Source organism: Oenanthe melanoleuca, chromosome 11, assembly GCF_029582105.1.
Source record: "Oenanthe melanoleuca isolate GR-GAL-2019-014 chromosome 11, OMel1.0, whole genome shotgun sequence".
Lineage (NCBI taxonomy): Eukaryota > Metazoa > Chordata > Aves > Passeriformes > Muscicapidae > Oenanthe > Oenanthe melanoleuca.
The window spans coordinates 8,748,663-8,762,734 of record NC_079345.1 but is presented as its reverse complement, the minus strand read 5'-3'; the positions used below and the strand labels follow the sequence as shown (position 1 = coordinate 8,762,734).

At 40.8% G+C, this 14,072-nt stretch overlaps 1 protein-coding gene across 1 annotated transcript in view; it reads left to right on the top strand.

Annotated features, from left to right (window-relative positions):
• SMPD3 (sphingomyelin phosphodiesterase 3) overlaps positions 1-14,072 on the top strand; it is a 99,966-nt gene that overhangs the window by 64,394 nt on the left and 21,500 nt on the right. The window contains exon 2 of the mRNA XM_056500831.1: positions 1,224-2,843. Within this exon, the coding sequence (XP_056356806.1) occupies positions 1,512-2,843 (1,332 nt within the window). The 5' untranslated portion in view covers positions 1,224-1,511. The remainder of the gene's footprint in view (positions 1-1,223; positions 2,844-14,072) is intronic.

Sequence of the window (14,072 nt, the reverse complement as noted above, 5' to 3'; positions counted from 1 at the left end):
ACAAACCTCAGTCCAAACCAATTTACTTCATGACATGTGCTGTGCAATCTTATCCATGAAAAGATGTGTGATTGCTTTAATTTTTCTTTCATTTTTACAAATACACGATAGTATGCTGGATCTATAGTAAGCATGGATTCCTTTCATGTAGTATGTCCCCACAATCTGGATAATTGCTTCTGAGAAGCTGTTTTAGTTGGGTGTTTCATGGTTTGCTGGACAGCTTTATCTTGTAGATTTATCTTGCAGATTATTGATACTGCAGTCCATAACAGAACTGTCAAGTGTTGTATTGAATTGTTTTTTTGGTTTTTTTACTTCAGCACATCACCAAGCAGGCACTGACTGCTCTATCTGCAAAAGTATCACTTGGTTTCATGTTCCCCAGGGAATTGTAACATCCTGTCATCATTTACTCAAGGAAACACCTATTAAAGACCTAATTAGGCAATTTTTTATGGATCCATTGTGCTTTTACATTTTCTTCTGGTGTGTTATTTTCAAATAGTAAAAGTCATTATATTGTATTTTACCTTATATTCTGCAACACTACTACACCTTTCACTGGGAAGGAAGGTTGTCAGCCTGAAAGTTGGAATATAAGGTTTGCAGTCTGTGCTCACTTCCCAGATCCCAAACACAATGTTCTGTTTACCCTTGGCACTGCTGTAAACAAGAATCTTTCTGGTCTGCTGAGTGATTATGTAAATAGGGCTTTTATAAAGCATTTTAATCACCCAGTAGAACGGAATAACTTCTTTGGAGTTTTTTTCTTTTCTAATGGTAATTACATAATTGGATAGGTTTTAAGTTATTTTTTTTCTATCTGATATGTAGATGCCAGAGTCACTTTTGAGCTTTTTTTCTGAAAAATCCTAATAATCATTCAGGAAAACAAATCTGCCAGGCTCCCCTCTATTATCAACATCCCAAAATGCCTTTGGCAATGAGTAAATGCCAAGCATTTGTTATTTGGCACTTGACTTGTCCCTTATTTCTTTGAACTCAAACATGTTGCATAAGATTGGTAAAGTTATGCTGAGCTAATAATTGAAACAAAACAAAAAAAATCCAAATCCTCCCTTGATCAAACCTTTCCAATTTCCATCTAAATACACTATATGTAATAAGCCTTTAATTGTTGTGAGAAAAACTCAACCTGCTTTAAACTTCCAATAAGTGTTACTTAAACTTCCAATATGTTTTGTCTTTTGTTTCTGCAGGTTTCTGGTTTGCCTCTGGAGAATTTCATTATGGCAACCCCCAGTGAACAATGACATCCTTTGACAAACACAGATGCCAAAAATCCAGACAAAAACAGTGGCCTTGTTTCATTTTTACTCCAACACAGTGAAATGGTGCTCTTAAAGTTTTGTTATTGACTCTCACTGAAAAAAAAACAAACTCCTGACAGGACCTTTTTTCCCCAGCCCTCTCCCAGTGTTCTTATGGATGCTTGACACAGTGACATCATGTAGTAGGCCCTGAAGCGTTGTCATAACTAAGTTGCAATGGTTTTATACACTTCTCCATTTCCCAACAGCTTTCTGTCAGTTCTGCATTCTTTTTCCTGGGGCCTGATTTTCCCATGTTACTGGCTAGCAGACAGGCTCGTGGGCTCTTTTGTTCCAACCACCTACGAAAAACGTCAAAGGGCAGATGACCCATGCTATTTTCATGCACTCTGCATCATCATCACCACTCCCATCTACCTGGCACTCTTGGTGGCCTCTCTTCCTTTCGCCCTGGTTGGCTTCTTGCTCTGGTCCCCGCTGCAGTCAGCCAGAAGGCCCTACATCTACTCCAGGCTGAAGGACAAGAGCCACGCCAATGGAGCCACTCTGCTCACGGAATGGAAGGCTGCAGGCAGCGGGAAAAGCTTCTGCTTTGGCAGTGCCAACGTTTGCCTGCTGCCCGATTCCCTGGCAAGGTTTAATAACGTGTTCAACACGCAGGCCAGGGCCAAGGAGATTGGCCGGAGGATCCGAAACGGGGCGAGCAGGCCACAGATTAAAATCTACATAGATTCTCCCACCAACACGTCCATCAGTGCAGCCAGCTTCAGCAGCCTGGTCTCCCCCCAGGCTGGAGACAACCGCACGGTCAACGCTGGCATCAAAAGGACAACTTCAATGGAGTACAAGGGAGACAACTGTGGCTCAAACAACGGCGAGGAGAGCAGGGAAGATAAAGGGGGAAGTGGAGAGCCACACGAGGGAGAAGAAAACACCTGCATAGTGCGGATCAATGGAGAGGAGAACGGCCACATGTCAGACACGGAAACAGACACCGCCAACGGCCAGGCTCGTGCCACCGGCCCTGCAGAGCCCCCACTGGAAGGTGATGCAGAGATCTCAAAAACACCAAACCACAAACAGAAGGAAGGAGATTCTGGGAGTTTAGACAGCTGCTCTGCCTCACGAGAGTCCCTGGTCAAAGTCCGTGTTGGAGATGGCACAGTGGACCAAAGCACTGTCAACAACAAGCTGCTCTACAAAGCTTCAATCATGAAGAAGACTTCAGTGCGGAAAAAGAAACACACAGATGAGACCTTTGATCACGAGATCTCTGCTTTCTTCCCTGCCAACCTGGACTTTCTGTGCTTGCAGGAAGTGTTTGACAAAAGAGCTGCGGAGAAGTTGAAAGAGCAGCTCCATCACTATTTTGAATACATTGTCTATGATGTTGGGGTCTACAGCTGCCATGGCTGCTGTAGCTTTAAGTTTGTGAACAGTGGTCTGCTTTTTGCCAGCCGCTATCCTGTTATGGATGCTGCCTATCACTGTTACCCCAATGGAAGAGGAATGGACTCCTTGGCTTCCAAGGGAGCCTTGTTTCTCAAGGTAAGAGCCTTTTTGAAGCTCTAAGTTTTGACTCTGCATATGTGGCAAGTTATAAAGTTACATTATTTCCTCATTTCTTTAGACCTCAACAGAGTTAATATTCAGATTTAGATTTCCTGATATAACCTAATGCGTTATAGATATAATCTTTATGGGATTTGTAGCCTGGATATTGTGTTAAAACCATGGATATGTCTGAAATAATGAGGGACTTATGGAGGTGGAACTCAAGTATAATTTCAAGACTCAAAATCTGCAGTAGTTTTCACGATATTTTAGTTTCTTTCTTTACAGAAATCTAAACCTCATAACATGAGTACAGTACAATGGGCATTGCTGTTGGAAACCAGCTTGCACTCATGTGTTTGTCTGGCAGTCAAAAGACAATCAAAAGTGTAAATGTCAGTATAATAAAACAAAGCATTGCAGTGAAATGTATGGCTACTCTGCTCTTTTGCTTGCAGAAGAATTAGTAAGGAGAGATATGAAGAAGAATAAACAAGACAAACGTGCCTGGGACACTGGGGAGCACAGAGTTTTTTTTGTGTTATTAACACAGTTTGCTTAAATTAACTGATGGTAGGGAGAACAGGAAGCCTGGGGTTATGTGTCTGTAAATCAGGAAAAGCAGAAATGAAAGTCTGCATGCACTGATTTGCTTTTCCAAGACCTAGTGGCTGTTCATGCTTAATTCTTGGGAGTATCTGGCTGTGCTCTTTCTAAACTGGAAAGTGGGCTTTTCTAATCTGTGATTAATCCAGAACCAAAAATTTTTGACAGAGATCCAAGTCTGTAGACCTAAATCTAGAAAGATGTGAAAATATCCAGAATTTCAGATTTTGTGATTTAGTCACAGTTTGGAATGTGTTTCACTAACTAAATACTGAACTTCTTTTCTAATATTGGCAAAGCACATCAGATGCTCAAATTATATGTACTTTCTAGTCATAAGTCCTCAACAAAACCCATTGACAGCTATCAAGAATATGGATTGTGAATAAGAATCAGTGGGAGGCTTTGTACTCTGTATTTTTTAACCGAAGCAAAAACTTTTGATACTGTGACTTGTGTAAAACAACCCCAAATATTAGATTTTAGTTCAGTATTTCATGTACATTGACATAAACAAAAGCCTATCTGAATACCCCAAAAACTGGGTCTAAACTGTTGCACTCTTACGTGTTTATGAAGAGCAACTATTTATTTTTTCACCACAAATTGCTGCAAGCAAAAAATGAACATAGATCTTGTGCAGTATAAATATTTCTGGGGTCACAAAGACTACCCTTGAACATATGCATATATCATGGATTAAGAGATTAAAACCAATCTGTTTTTAACTGCCCATTGCTGAGTCATTGATTTGCCACCCTGCTAGGCAGGCTGCAATGTCTCCATTTCTCTTGCAGAAAATTAAGCCTCTTTTCAAGATTCCACTGGGATGATGAACTTAATTATGGATCCAAGTTGTTAAATAATGTTACAGTTGAGCAGGGAATAGAGGCCAATTATTATGAAGTTCCAAAGATGACTCCATTTTTTTGAATATAACAGAATTCTGCCCAGCCATAAGCTTGTTTTTCCTCCTGTCAGTGTCATTCTGATATACTTTTAAGTCAGAATGAAAAATATTTTAGGTATGAAGAAGTCTATCTTAACACGAATGCACTTTCTCTCTTAATTGTACATTAAATGACCAACTGTACATAGGTCATTTCTTTGATGGCAGCAACAACATAGAGTATGAATAATTATTTAATTTTGTCTTTGAAACAAAGTAGGTTTAGAGGTTTTAGCTGTTTTTATTGATGACCCAGCAACTGGATGGGTATGGGCTCCAGAGACAAAAATGACACCAAGTAAAAGCCTGGTTTGTTTCTGAAGCAGTGAGAATCAGTGCAGTGACTGCAGCAGCTGGAGCAGTTCCAGGGGGCAGAGGCAGAGGGTGTCAGGGTGGCTGCTGTTGCTCTGGCCAGCACTCTGCCACCCCAGTGGACAGCTTATCCCCCCACTTCCAGGTGGGACTTCTACTGACCTTACAGAATTTTGAGTGTCTACAATACCAGCCAGTCCTACACTAGAGTTTCTCAGGTTTTAGAGGAAGTAAGAGAGCCTTGCAGAGCAACAGTGCCCTAATTGCTTCCCAGTCCACAGGGGCATGGAGTTGAGCCTCTGTCCTATGCAAACCCCGGGTTTTTAAGTTCCTGGCTCCTGTGGAATGCAGATTTCCCATTTCTGAATCAGCAAACATCAACTGAGTTTTGTTTTGGAAGGATACTTGCAAGGACTGTTCCCCTTGCACAGCTTCCATCTCTGAGTAAAGGAGCAGCTGCTCTCTGTGTTGGTTATAAACCAAAAGTTGTGCAAAGCAATTGAGGGGAGAAGACTCATATGTTTTGAGAATACGGATAAAGCCAGTTAATGGGGAGGATGAAGCCTTTATTCCAATTATTCTGAACCTTAAGAAACACCCAACCTCAAAAATTCAGAAGAAGGTTCAGAGAAAGAATCTGATTGTTGTTTAGTAAGTATGCTTGTCTCCTTACTACAAATAGAACTGTTAGAGAGATAAATTAAAAGTCTCAGAACTAAATATTTAAAGAAAGTTGAAATAATTTGAAAATTACAAAACTGCTTTTGGGGACTCTGACACAAAACAGATCCCTACTGCCTTGGTAAAAGTGTTTTGCATGTTTTTTCATTTTAGAATGGGTTCTGTTTCCAGTGAATAAGAAATTATTTTCCATTGCCCTCGTTTTCCCTGCCCTGTCTTCACTATCTAGATTGTAAAGTTCAGGTAGAGATTTGGAAGGATTTGAGAGATTTGCTTAGTCATACAAAATTATTTTACCTGAGAGACTTACAGAGCTCAAGGATTATTATTAGCAGCTGTAATAACAATCAGCTCTTACCTACTGCTTTTCATTCCTATGTCTCAGAGTGCATAATGAAGAAAGGTCAATATCTGCTTAATAGAAGGAGAAACTAAAGTACAGGAAGGTAAAGTGATTTGATTCTGGCTTAACACCTAGGGTGTCAGAACCAAGGAGCCAAATTGGAGTAAATTACAGAAGCTTTTAGCAAAGTTTCATGCTACCTAACAGCTGTCTGGAGACCTGTACAAAAAAGTCTGCCTCTGTTCTCCTTCTGAGGATGTCTGCCACAAAAGGTGCTACTGCTGGGGTTTTCCTGACAGAGATCAGATTGGTTTTTCCATCTGTAGAGGCTGATGCTTTCCAGGTCAGGGTGAAGACATGAGGATGATGAAGTTGTGAGCAGCCATCGTGTGAAGTTCATTTTCTGCAAAGCTGGAGGACTAATTTGCATTTGGCACTTGGAACTCTTCAAATTCCAGCAAAGTTTTTGTCTCCAATCTGAGGGTCTCACTGGGATGTACGAAAAACACGGTCACAGAAAAAAGCAGGATAGATGAAGGGGGGAAATATCACATCCAAGGGACAGTTTCATGTCTGAAGTGTTAAACCATAGTTCCTAGTTGACATTAAAGACTCAGAGGAGAAGTTAGCAAATTCCTAAATCAGCCAAACCATTTTCATACTTGGGCAGTCTGAGCCCTTGGGAGACTCTGCTGTGACTGTCCTGGCCTGGCATTTCACATTAATTTAAAATGCCAGAGAGGAGAGCCCTCGAGTCACTTTGTAGGTTTTATAACTCCCATTGTCTCTGCTGCTGCTGGGCTGCAGAGGGGGGGAGTGGCACAGCCCCTGTGCTGTGACAGGCACTGAAAGTCTGGCTTGGACTGCTCTGTCTGGAACCTGCTGTGGATTTCAGTGGTCTCAACTCCTCTGCAGCTGCAGCTTTGACACACACATAATGATAATGCACCGTAGTTTTGATGGATTTAAAGGCAGTTAGTTATAAAATGCACATTCTTCTCAGAAACTGGATGTTGATTTTACAAATCAGCCCTGCCAAGTCGAGTTTAAAAGGTGTCAATGAGTGCTGAGCAGAAATCATGTAATGCATTACCTGTCTCTAATTTACTAGAAGGATTCCAAATGTCAATGTCCCTCTTTAGACAGAGGACTAGTGTGGAGCCTGAGTTATGCTGTGCCAGGGATATGTGTAAGTTTTGGACAGCAGTGCAACAATACTGGAAAGTGTCCTTAACTTGACCTGGTGAGTTTATCCATATTTTTCCAGGTGTAGCAATCTAATAAAAACTCACTTTTGCTGACAAATTTCACCTCTCTTATCCTTAAATTGTAATAGTTGTAACAGTAATGGAAATCTAAGCTATCCAAGAGATATAGATGCACACTGGGAGTAGGGAGGTGAGTGAAGGAGGCATCATTTTCAAAATGCCTGTTGACTGAGACAGGTTTTGGAGGGTTCTTCCTCCCAATGGGACTGGGAGATTCAGAAGTATGGTGTGTAGAAAGCTGTTCTTCTTACTGCTCCTAGTAGGAAATTATCCTGGGTTTTGGCATCTGCCAAGAGAGTCCATTTAAGAAAAATAAGAATTCTAAGTTAAAGCCCAGCATGTGAACATAATGCAAAACTAGAGTCTGATGTGGGAAGTTCGAACAGTTAATAGTATTCTTCAAAATCAAAAGGAAAAAGAATGTCTTGTGCATTTTGCTGTATTTCTGGAAGAAGTTGTGTTTAATTAATATTAATTCCTAAGGTTATTAACAGATTTACTTTTGAAATTCTCTGAAAATGAAGGCTGTTCTCAGGGAAGTACAGTAATTGTGCAGAGAACATGTTATTATTCATTGCTTAAAGGAAACCTAGCAACCTTTGCTTTGTGTGCAAAGCTCAACTTGTTTTCCAAAGAGCTGATATGGTGGTAACAGATGGTAGAAGGAGCAGCAGCTCTGATTGCAAAACTGTTTTGAAGCACAATTTTTGCTGTTTTCCCCTCTCGAGGAGCTGCTTTGTGTGAGAAAATGAGGGTTCCCTGAACTAACCTCTGTGATTCTCCTTTTTGATATGTCTGGTGCAGATGCATTTCACTTGGGTAATTTTAGCTGCTTTGCTGCCCCAAGCCTGTGTGTGCTGTGCCTGGGACTGAGGGGGCAGTGCTGCAGTTCCACTCGGGCTTCAGGGGAAGATTTTGGACCTCAGGAGTGCACAGAAAACAGGAATGGCTGCTCTGACCCCAGTTAAAGAACACCTGGAGTTTTCAGTGGTTAGATTTCCTTGTCCTTGATCAGCTGTCCAGTGCCTACAGTTATCCCAAGATGTATAAAAGAAATGTCTAGAGCTGCTCATGAATTTGTTTAGATGACTCTAAAGCTGTGCCATTTAAGGCAGGAGGGTAACCTAAACATTTTCCACATGCTGAGTTTCAGCTGTAAAATGTTAATGCAGGGGTTGGATGGAATCCAATAAACTGAGACATTTTAAATAAAAGAACAGAAAAAAAAAAAAAAAAAAAGACTCTACCATGGCACTGTACCATGTTCCTTCACTTTGATAAAATTAATGTTATTAATCAAGGTCCTTTTCCCCTTCATTAATGGGGATAAATAAAAACTGTTGTGCAGAATTAATTACAGATTTGAGAAAATGTGAGTTGTGGGCTTTATCCTCTTCAGAAGAGGAAGAGCCCTTCATTTGTGGCACCAATTCACAACCACTTTCCCTCATATGTAAGCTTAATGAAGATTTGCCAAATAACAGATTCTCTGAGTTCATGGAACAGTAATTGTTGCACATGGCAGGTGGAAAAAAATAGGATTTTGAAATAATCAAGTGCAAATGTAGCTAGAAAGAATTGCAGAGCACCACACAATTTTGAGCTGACTTCTCTAACATTTTAAGCTTCTTTAATATACTTAAATAACATGTTTATTATAATAAATTAGGGATTTAGCTAATATGTCTTCTTTAGAAGCTGCTGCATATTTCTGAAGGCAAAAGGCAGAGCTGTTAAAGGACAGAAAATAAGATAGATCTTTTTGCACCATGTCTAAGCTAACCAAAAATACATCTTTCTTGGGAGTTATGACTAATCTAAGTCATCTCTGTGGGACAGGAATGTCTGAGGTGGGAATGGGAGCAGCTGCAAGTTTTCCTTGGCATCTTCTCTTAACAGTAACAGGAATGAGGACTGGGACACAGTTTGGCTGTTCCAGTTAAGTTCTTAATGCCCACTCTCCTGCTTGCATTGGAAATTTGCTGGAATGGGAAAAAAGTCCAGGAGCAATGGAAAGAAAAGTATTTGTATTTTCCATTTTTTTTTTTCCCTTCCTCACTGTTAAGTCATTATAATTTCATTGGATTGCATAATGACATCCCCACTGCAGTGGAGATGGGGAGGTGCAGAGCCAGCACACCTCAGAGCACCAGCCCTGCAGAGTGTGTGCAAACACCATCCTGGGCCATGGGCACCTGCTTTGTCCCTGAAATTCTGCTGAATCTCAGGCTCTTTAAGGGAGCTTCCCTTGAACTTAAACAATATTGGCTACATATGGTAAGATGAATATTTCTGTGGGAGTAAGTCACTGTCACATCAGCTGTAAATTCTGTTTCTGTGCCCTGCACTTACTCTCTGTCTGAGGTGTTTTATTTCCAGCACAAAGAGTTACTCAAGGCCCCTATGCAGATGATATTCTTTACAAATGCCATGTTCATACTATGTTTTTAAGGAGAGAGGATTTTTCCCCCAGAGCATGTAGAGGTGCTTTCAGCCTGGTTAGTTTTCCTTCATATTATGACCATCATTAGTGTGGTTGCTGTCATGACTGAATTCATTTCCTGCAGAGCTCTGTACACTTATCCTCTTCAGAAGAGCAATGCAGGGAGCAGGTCTGTGGTCCACATTTAATTCAGTGGCAAAATGACACCTCCATGGACACCTAAGCAGATGAAATTGAGGGTTTTGCTCATTTACAGCCCAAGATATGATTAAATTATACTGGCTGAAGCTGGAGCTGGGCTGTGAAGAGCCCAATTTACCTGGAGGAGTCTCAGTGTTACAGGCAGGTTATTTTTACCTTTCCCAGCTCTGGCTTTATTAGCCACATGATGATTCTGGAGTGACAGACTTTGTGAAGAACTTCTGCCATGAGCATGCCAAAATTTGAGCTCTCATCTGGTTTGCATACCTGCAATGGCATATGCTTGGACTTGTATGTAAATAACTCCTTTGTTTTGGAGGGTACACATTTAAGAAATTATTTGATTTTGGATATTTTTGGATAGCTCCCACCTGGCAATGTGGAGCTTCTAGAAAATGTCACTAAAAATTAAGTTCTCCTCATAACAAATGTCTTGGTTTTGTGTACATATTATTAGTCAGTATTTGAGACACTTAGATTGGTTCTTTAATCAAGTGAAATTTCTCATGCACAATTCAAATTTATAATCATTAAAGAGCATTTCCTTCAAAGTACCTGATGATTTAGTAACACAACAATGACCGGTCTGAAGCTGTTTTTCGAGGTGGTAAAGAAATACCCCAGTACTGAAGCAGCATTCTCATGGGTTTTGTTTAAGTATCTGTTGATGCTTTTCTTGACATCCAGATGTGAGAGAATTGCTTTGCACTGCTGGAACAGATGTGTGTAAATATAAACTCTTAAGAGAAAAGCTATTTGTCAAGTTTGCAGCTTTGTATACTTACTGTGCTAGCATATGGGAAACAAGAGATGTGCAAGATTTTCCAGTTAGCCCAGGAAACTCCCATGACAGCAAGCAGAGTGATTAAATTTAAAGTTATTTTCCCTTGCTGTAGCTCTAAAATTTCAGTTCTTGCTATTCATTAGTTTTTTTTTTCCTGTCAGCAAGAATCTTTCTGCCATAACCTTGGTGGCATGATTTCTTTCATCAGCCATTTATTACCTGGTGCAGTCTCAGTGGAGGGCAAACCACTCCTCAGCCATGCAGGACAAGCTTTTGCAAAACAATTCTGGGAATATCCCCAGTCTTGCACAGCACAGTCCCAGCATGGTCTCTCCAACAGATTGTACTGATGTGCTGTGACATTGAGATGAAATCTTTTAATAAAAAGTACTTGATGTCAAGTACTTTTGTGTGCTTGACACAGCCAGTACTTGGAAAACAAAAATTCAGAGCGGTCAGTTTTGCACTTATTTATTTCATTTGCAGGTAGGGGACAAATATAAATATGCAGCAGCAGAAACTGGCATTTTGGATTCCAAACACACCCTTAGCAGGATTTTTCCCTTAAGGGAAAAAGTCCCTTTCTCATCTGTAATGAGCTTTTATGCCCCCCTCCCAAGAGCAATCAAAATGTAATGATCAGTGGGTCTGAATCCACTTTGAGCTTCTCAATGTTTGACTAATTTGATTATTGAAAATCTAGTGAGGATTGGAATATATATTGCATATTTCAGCATAATTGTGAAAAATGCTAATTTTTAAGGTGAAAATTATATAACTGGACATTTTATTAAAGCACAAATAAGTTTTAATTTTGCCTCTAGGTAACACTATTGTTTAACAGGTTATAACATACTTTTTTCCTGTTGTAATAATTTTAAATTAAATGTTTTAAAATGTTGGGGCCTTATATTTAGGTATTATCTTCCTGTACATTTCCATGCACAAAGAGGAATGTTCATGGCACAACCAAGCCTGTGTGATGATTTTTAGAAAGCAGTGCCTGAAGTAGGTCCCTACAGAAGGATAATTCAATAAATGTGTTATTGACACACATTTACCAATGTAGAGCAGCTGAGGTGAGCTTATGGTGACAGAGCCACCCTGGCTTATTTGTTTACATTTATTTTCTTTGCAGTTGTGGCTGTAGATGTTTCTTCTGTGTTAAGCAGCTAAAATTATATTTGGGAAGTGCTGACTTGGTGTGGTGGAAGTGGAGCTTTCCTGCCAAGGTCCACGTTGTCCTCCTGCCACGTGGCTGCCCCAGCCACCACCATCTCACACAGCCTGGAAAATGCAAGTCTGAAATAGCTGCAGTGCTTGGCCACACAAAAGGATGTTTTTATGTCGAATTATAGGGCTTGCAGTACTTCAGAGGTCAAGTAGGTTTCCTGTCTGCACAGCACACAGTCCCTGTCCATCTGTGAAATACCAAATTAGACTGGATAAACAGATTTTTCTTACTATTTTACTTCAGATTGTATTTAATACTGTAGTGTCTCTGCTGTACCTGGGAACTGACTAGGAGGATGCAAATATATTTATTTAATCTCCTAGTAGCTGTCACAAATATTTGCCTCCATTATGATTTTACACCAAATAAGCTCAGTTTAGTGGTTGCCATCAGTACTGTCTCTCAAAAGAAAATACAAACCCTTAAGAGTCAAAAAGCTGTAGGAAATGTGAAATCTGGGAGAGGAGCTGCTTTGGATGCACTTCCATGCTGGCCCTTTCCAAGGAAATTCTAATTATGTTAGTGCCTTCAACTCTTGCTTCTGAGCTTTATTTCTTTTAATTAGCAGAGTGTTTATGAAAGCCCCTCTCCCTTCCCCATGGGATTGTGTGCTCCAGCAGAGCCCTGGGCAGCATCCCTGGGGGCATCTGCTGTGCTCAGCCCCCCATCCAGCACAGCCAGGCTTCATCCTGGCCAATTCTCACAATTCCTTGAGAGCAAAAGACCCCAAGTCCATTTCAGCACAGAGCTGTGCACACAGGCACCCTGAACAACACACATTTATTTGTGATTAATGGAAATTAGTGTGGCCCTATGCACAAGGTGGTGGAGGAGTACATGGCTTTGTCAGGCACTCCATTAAGGCTGCAAAGGAAATTCTAAAGCCAGTTTGAGCTGACTCTTTTTCTCAGCTGTGCTATATTTTATGTTTGGATGTTCAGCTTTTACACTTAAATCTTTTATGCTTTTTGAATAAAACCCTGGAATGATTCCATCTGCTTTTGTCAATAAGGGGGTTATAAGGAGCACATTCCTGCTGTAAGGCAGAACACTTATGGGCAGTATTTTCCTTCCAGAGAGGGTGTGGTGGATGATGTTGAGAGCTCTGTGACAGCCACACTTGCCCTCTGCTGCAGGAAACACTGCACATTTGCAAACAAGTGGAGACTTTTCATAGTTTAGGGTTTTTTAATATAGCATTGAAGAGAAACTGTGATTTTGAATTACTGAGTTGGGAAAGTATGGCTCATTCACATGCCTGCCCTAGACAGTAGAGGGAATAAATAAACTGTTTTCCTCTTTTCTACTGGAATGGCATGTGTGGCATAGAAGAGTTGGAGAGAAAGCTCCTGATTCAGCAGAAGCACTGAGATGCTCAGGGGGAGGAGGGAGAGGAGTGTGCAGGGCAGTCCTGCAGCAGTCCCTGACAGCACCCAGCACAGCTGCCCATCCTCTGACTCTGCTGCAATCTGGGGAGCCCAGGAGAATCTCCTGCCAGGGTGGATGCTCCAGTGACTGCCTGTATTTGCCTTGTCTCCCTCTGCCTCCCTGAAGCAGCTTGGCTGAATGGGAACAGCAATAAGAACACCATCAATATCCATTTGTAAAACTGTCTTAAAAAAAGGACTGAACAGACTGAGGACAGAATAATGCCAGTTGTTTATTACCCACTCCCCTGACTGGCACAAACCCTCAAAGTTAACAAGGCATTGTTAAGTACAAATGACTTCTAAATTCACTTACTGCAAAGCTGTCTTTTCAGTTACAAAATGAATCAGATGGTTCTTGAATAGCTGAAAAACAAGAAAACCAACCAAGCTGACAAAATTGTGTCCATATGAAATGGAGCTCTGCTTGTTATTTAGAGGTGTCAGATAGCATTTGATCCCAGCCTTGTGAAGTAGAGTCATCTGTGGTGATGTTTTCTGAGCCCTGGGTACAGCTTTCCTTTATGGGCATTTTCTTTTATTCATGCAATGCTGCCACATAAACTGTCAACAAGAAAACCGTACACTCAAACTAGTTTCTTGCCACAGTCCAAAACTTACCCACTTATCATTGGGAATTTTGATTTGCAGCTAAGTCCTGAACTGCCAAAATCCTCAATAGAGTTGAAAACCTAAACCAGAACTTGATTTTAAATTGCTTGTGTGTCTACCTACAAGTACATTTTTAAAGGATTGGAGCTTAAGATATAGATGAGGAATTATACTGCATTCCAGCTTTCCCTGGAAGCCTTTCCTCTTCTGTGTGTAAGAACAGAATTCTATGTAGTGTTTTTGTCTGCTTGACAGGCATGGGGATGCTGCTCTGGGCTGAAGGATGCAAACACTGCTGAGGCACATCAAGGCCCCAAACACCTTTGCAGAAGAATGTAAAAAATCCATCAGAATCCAAAACTT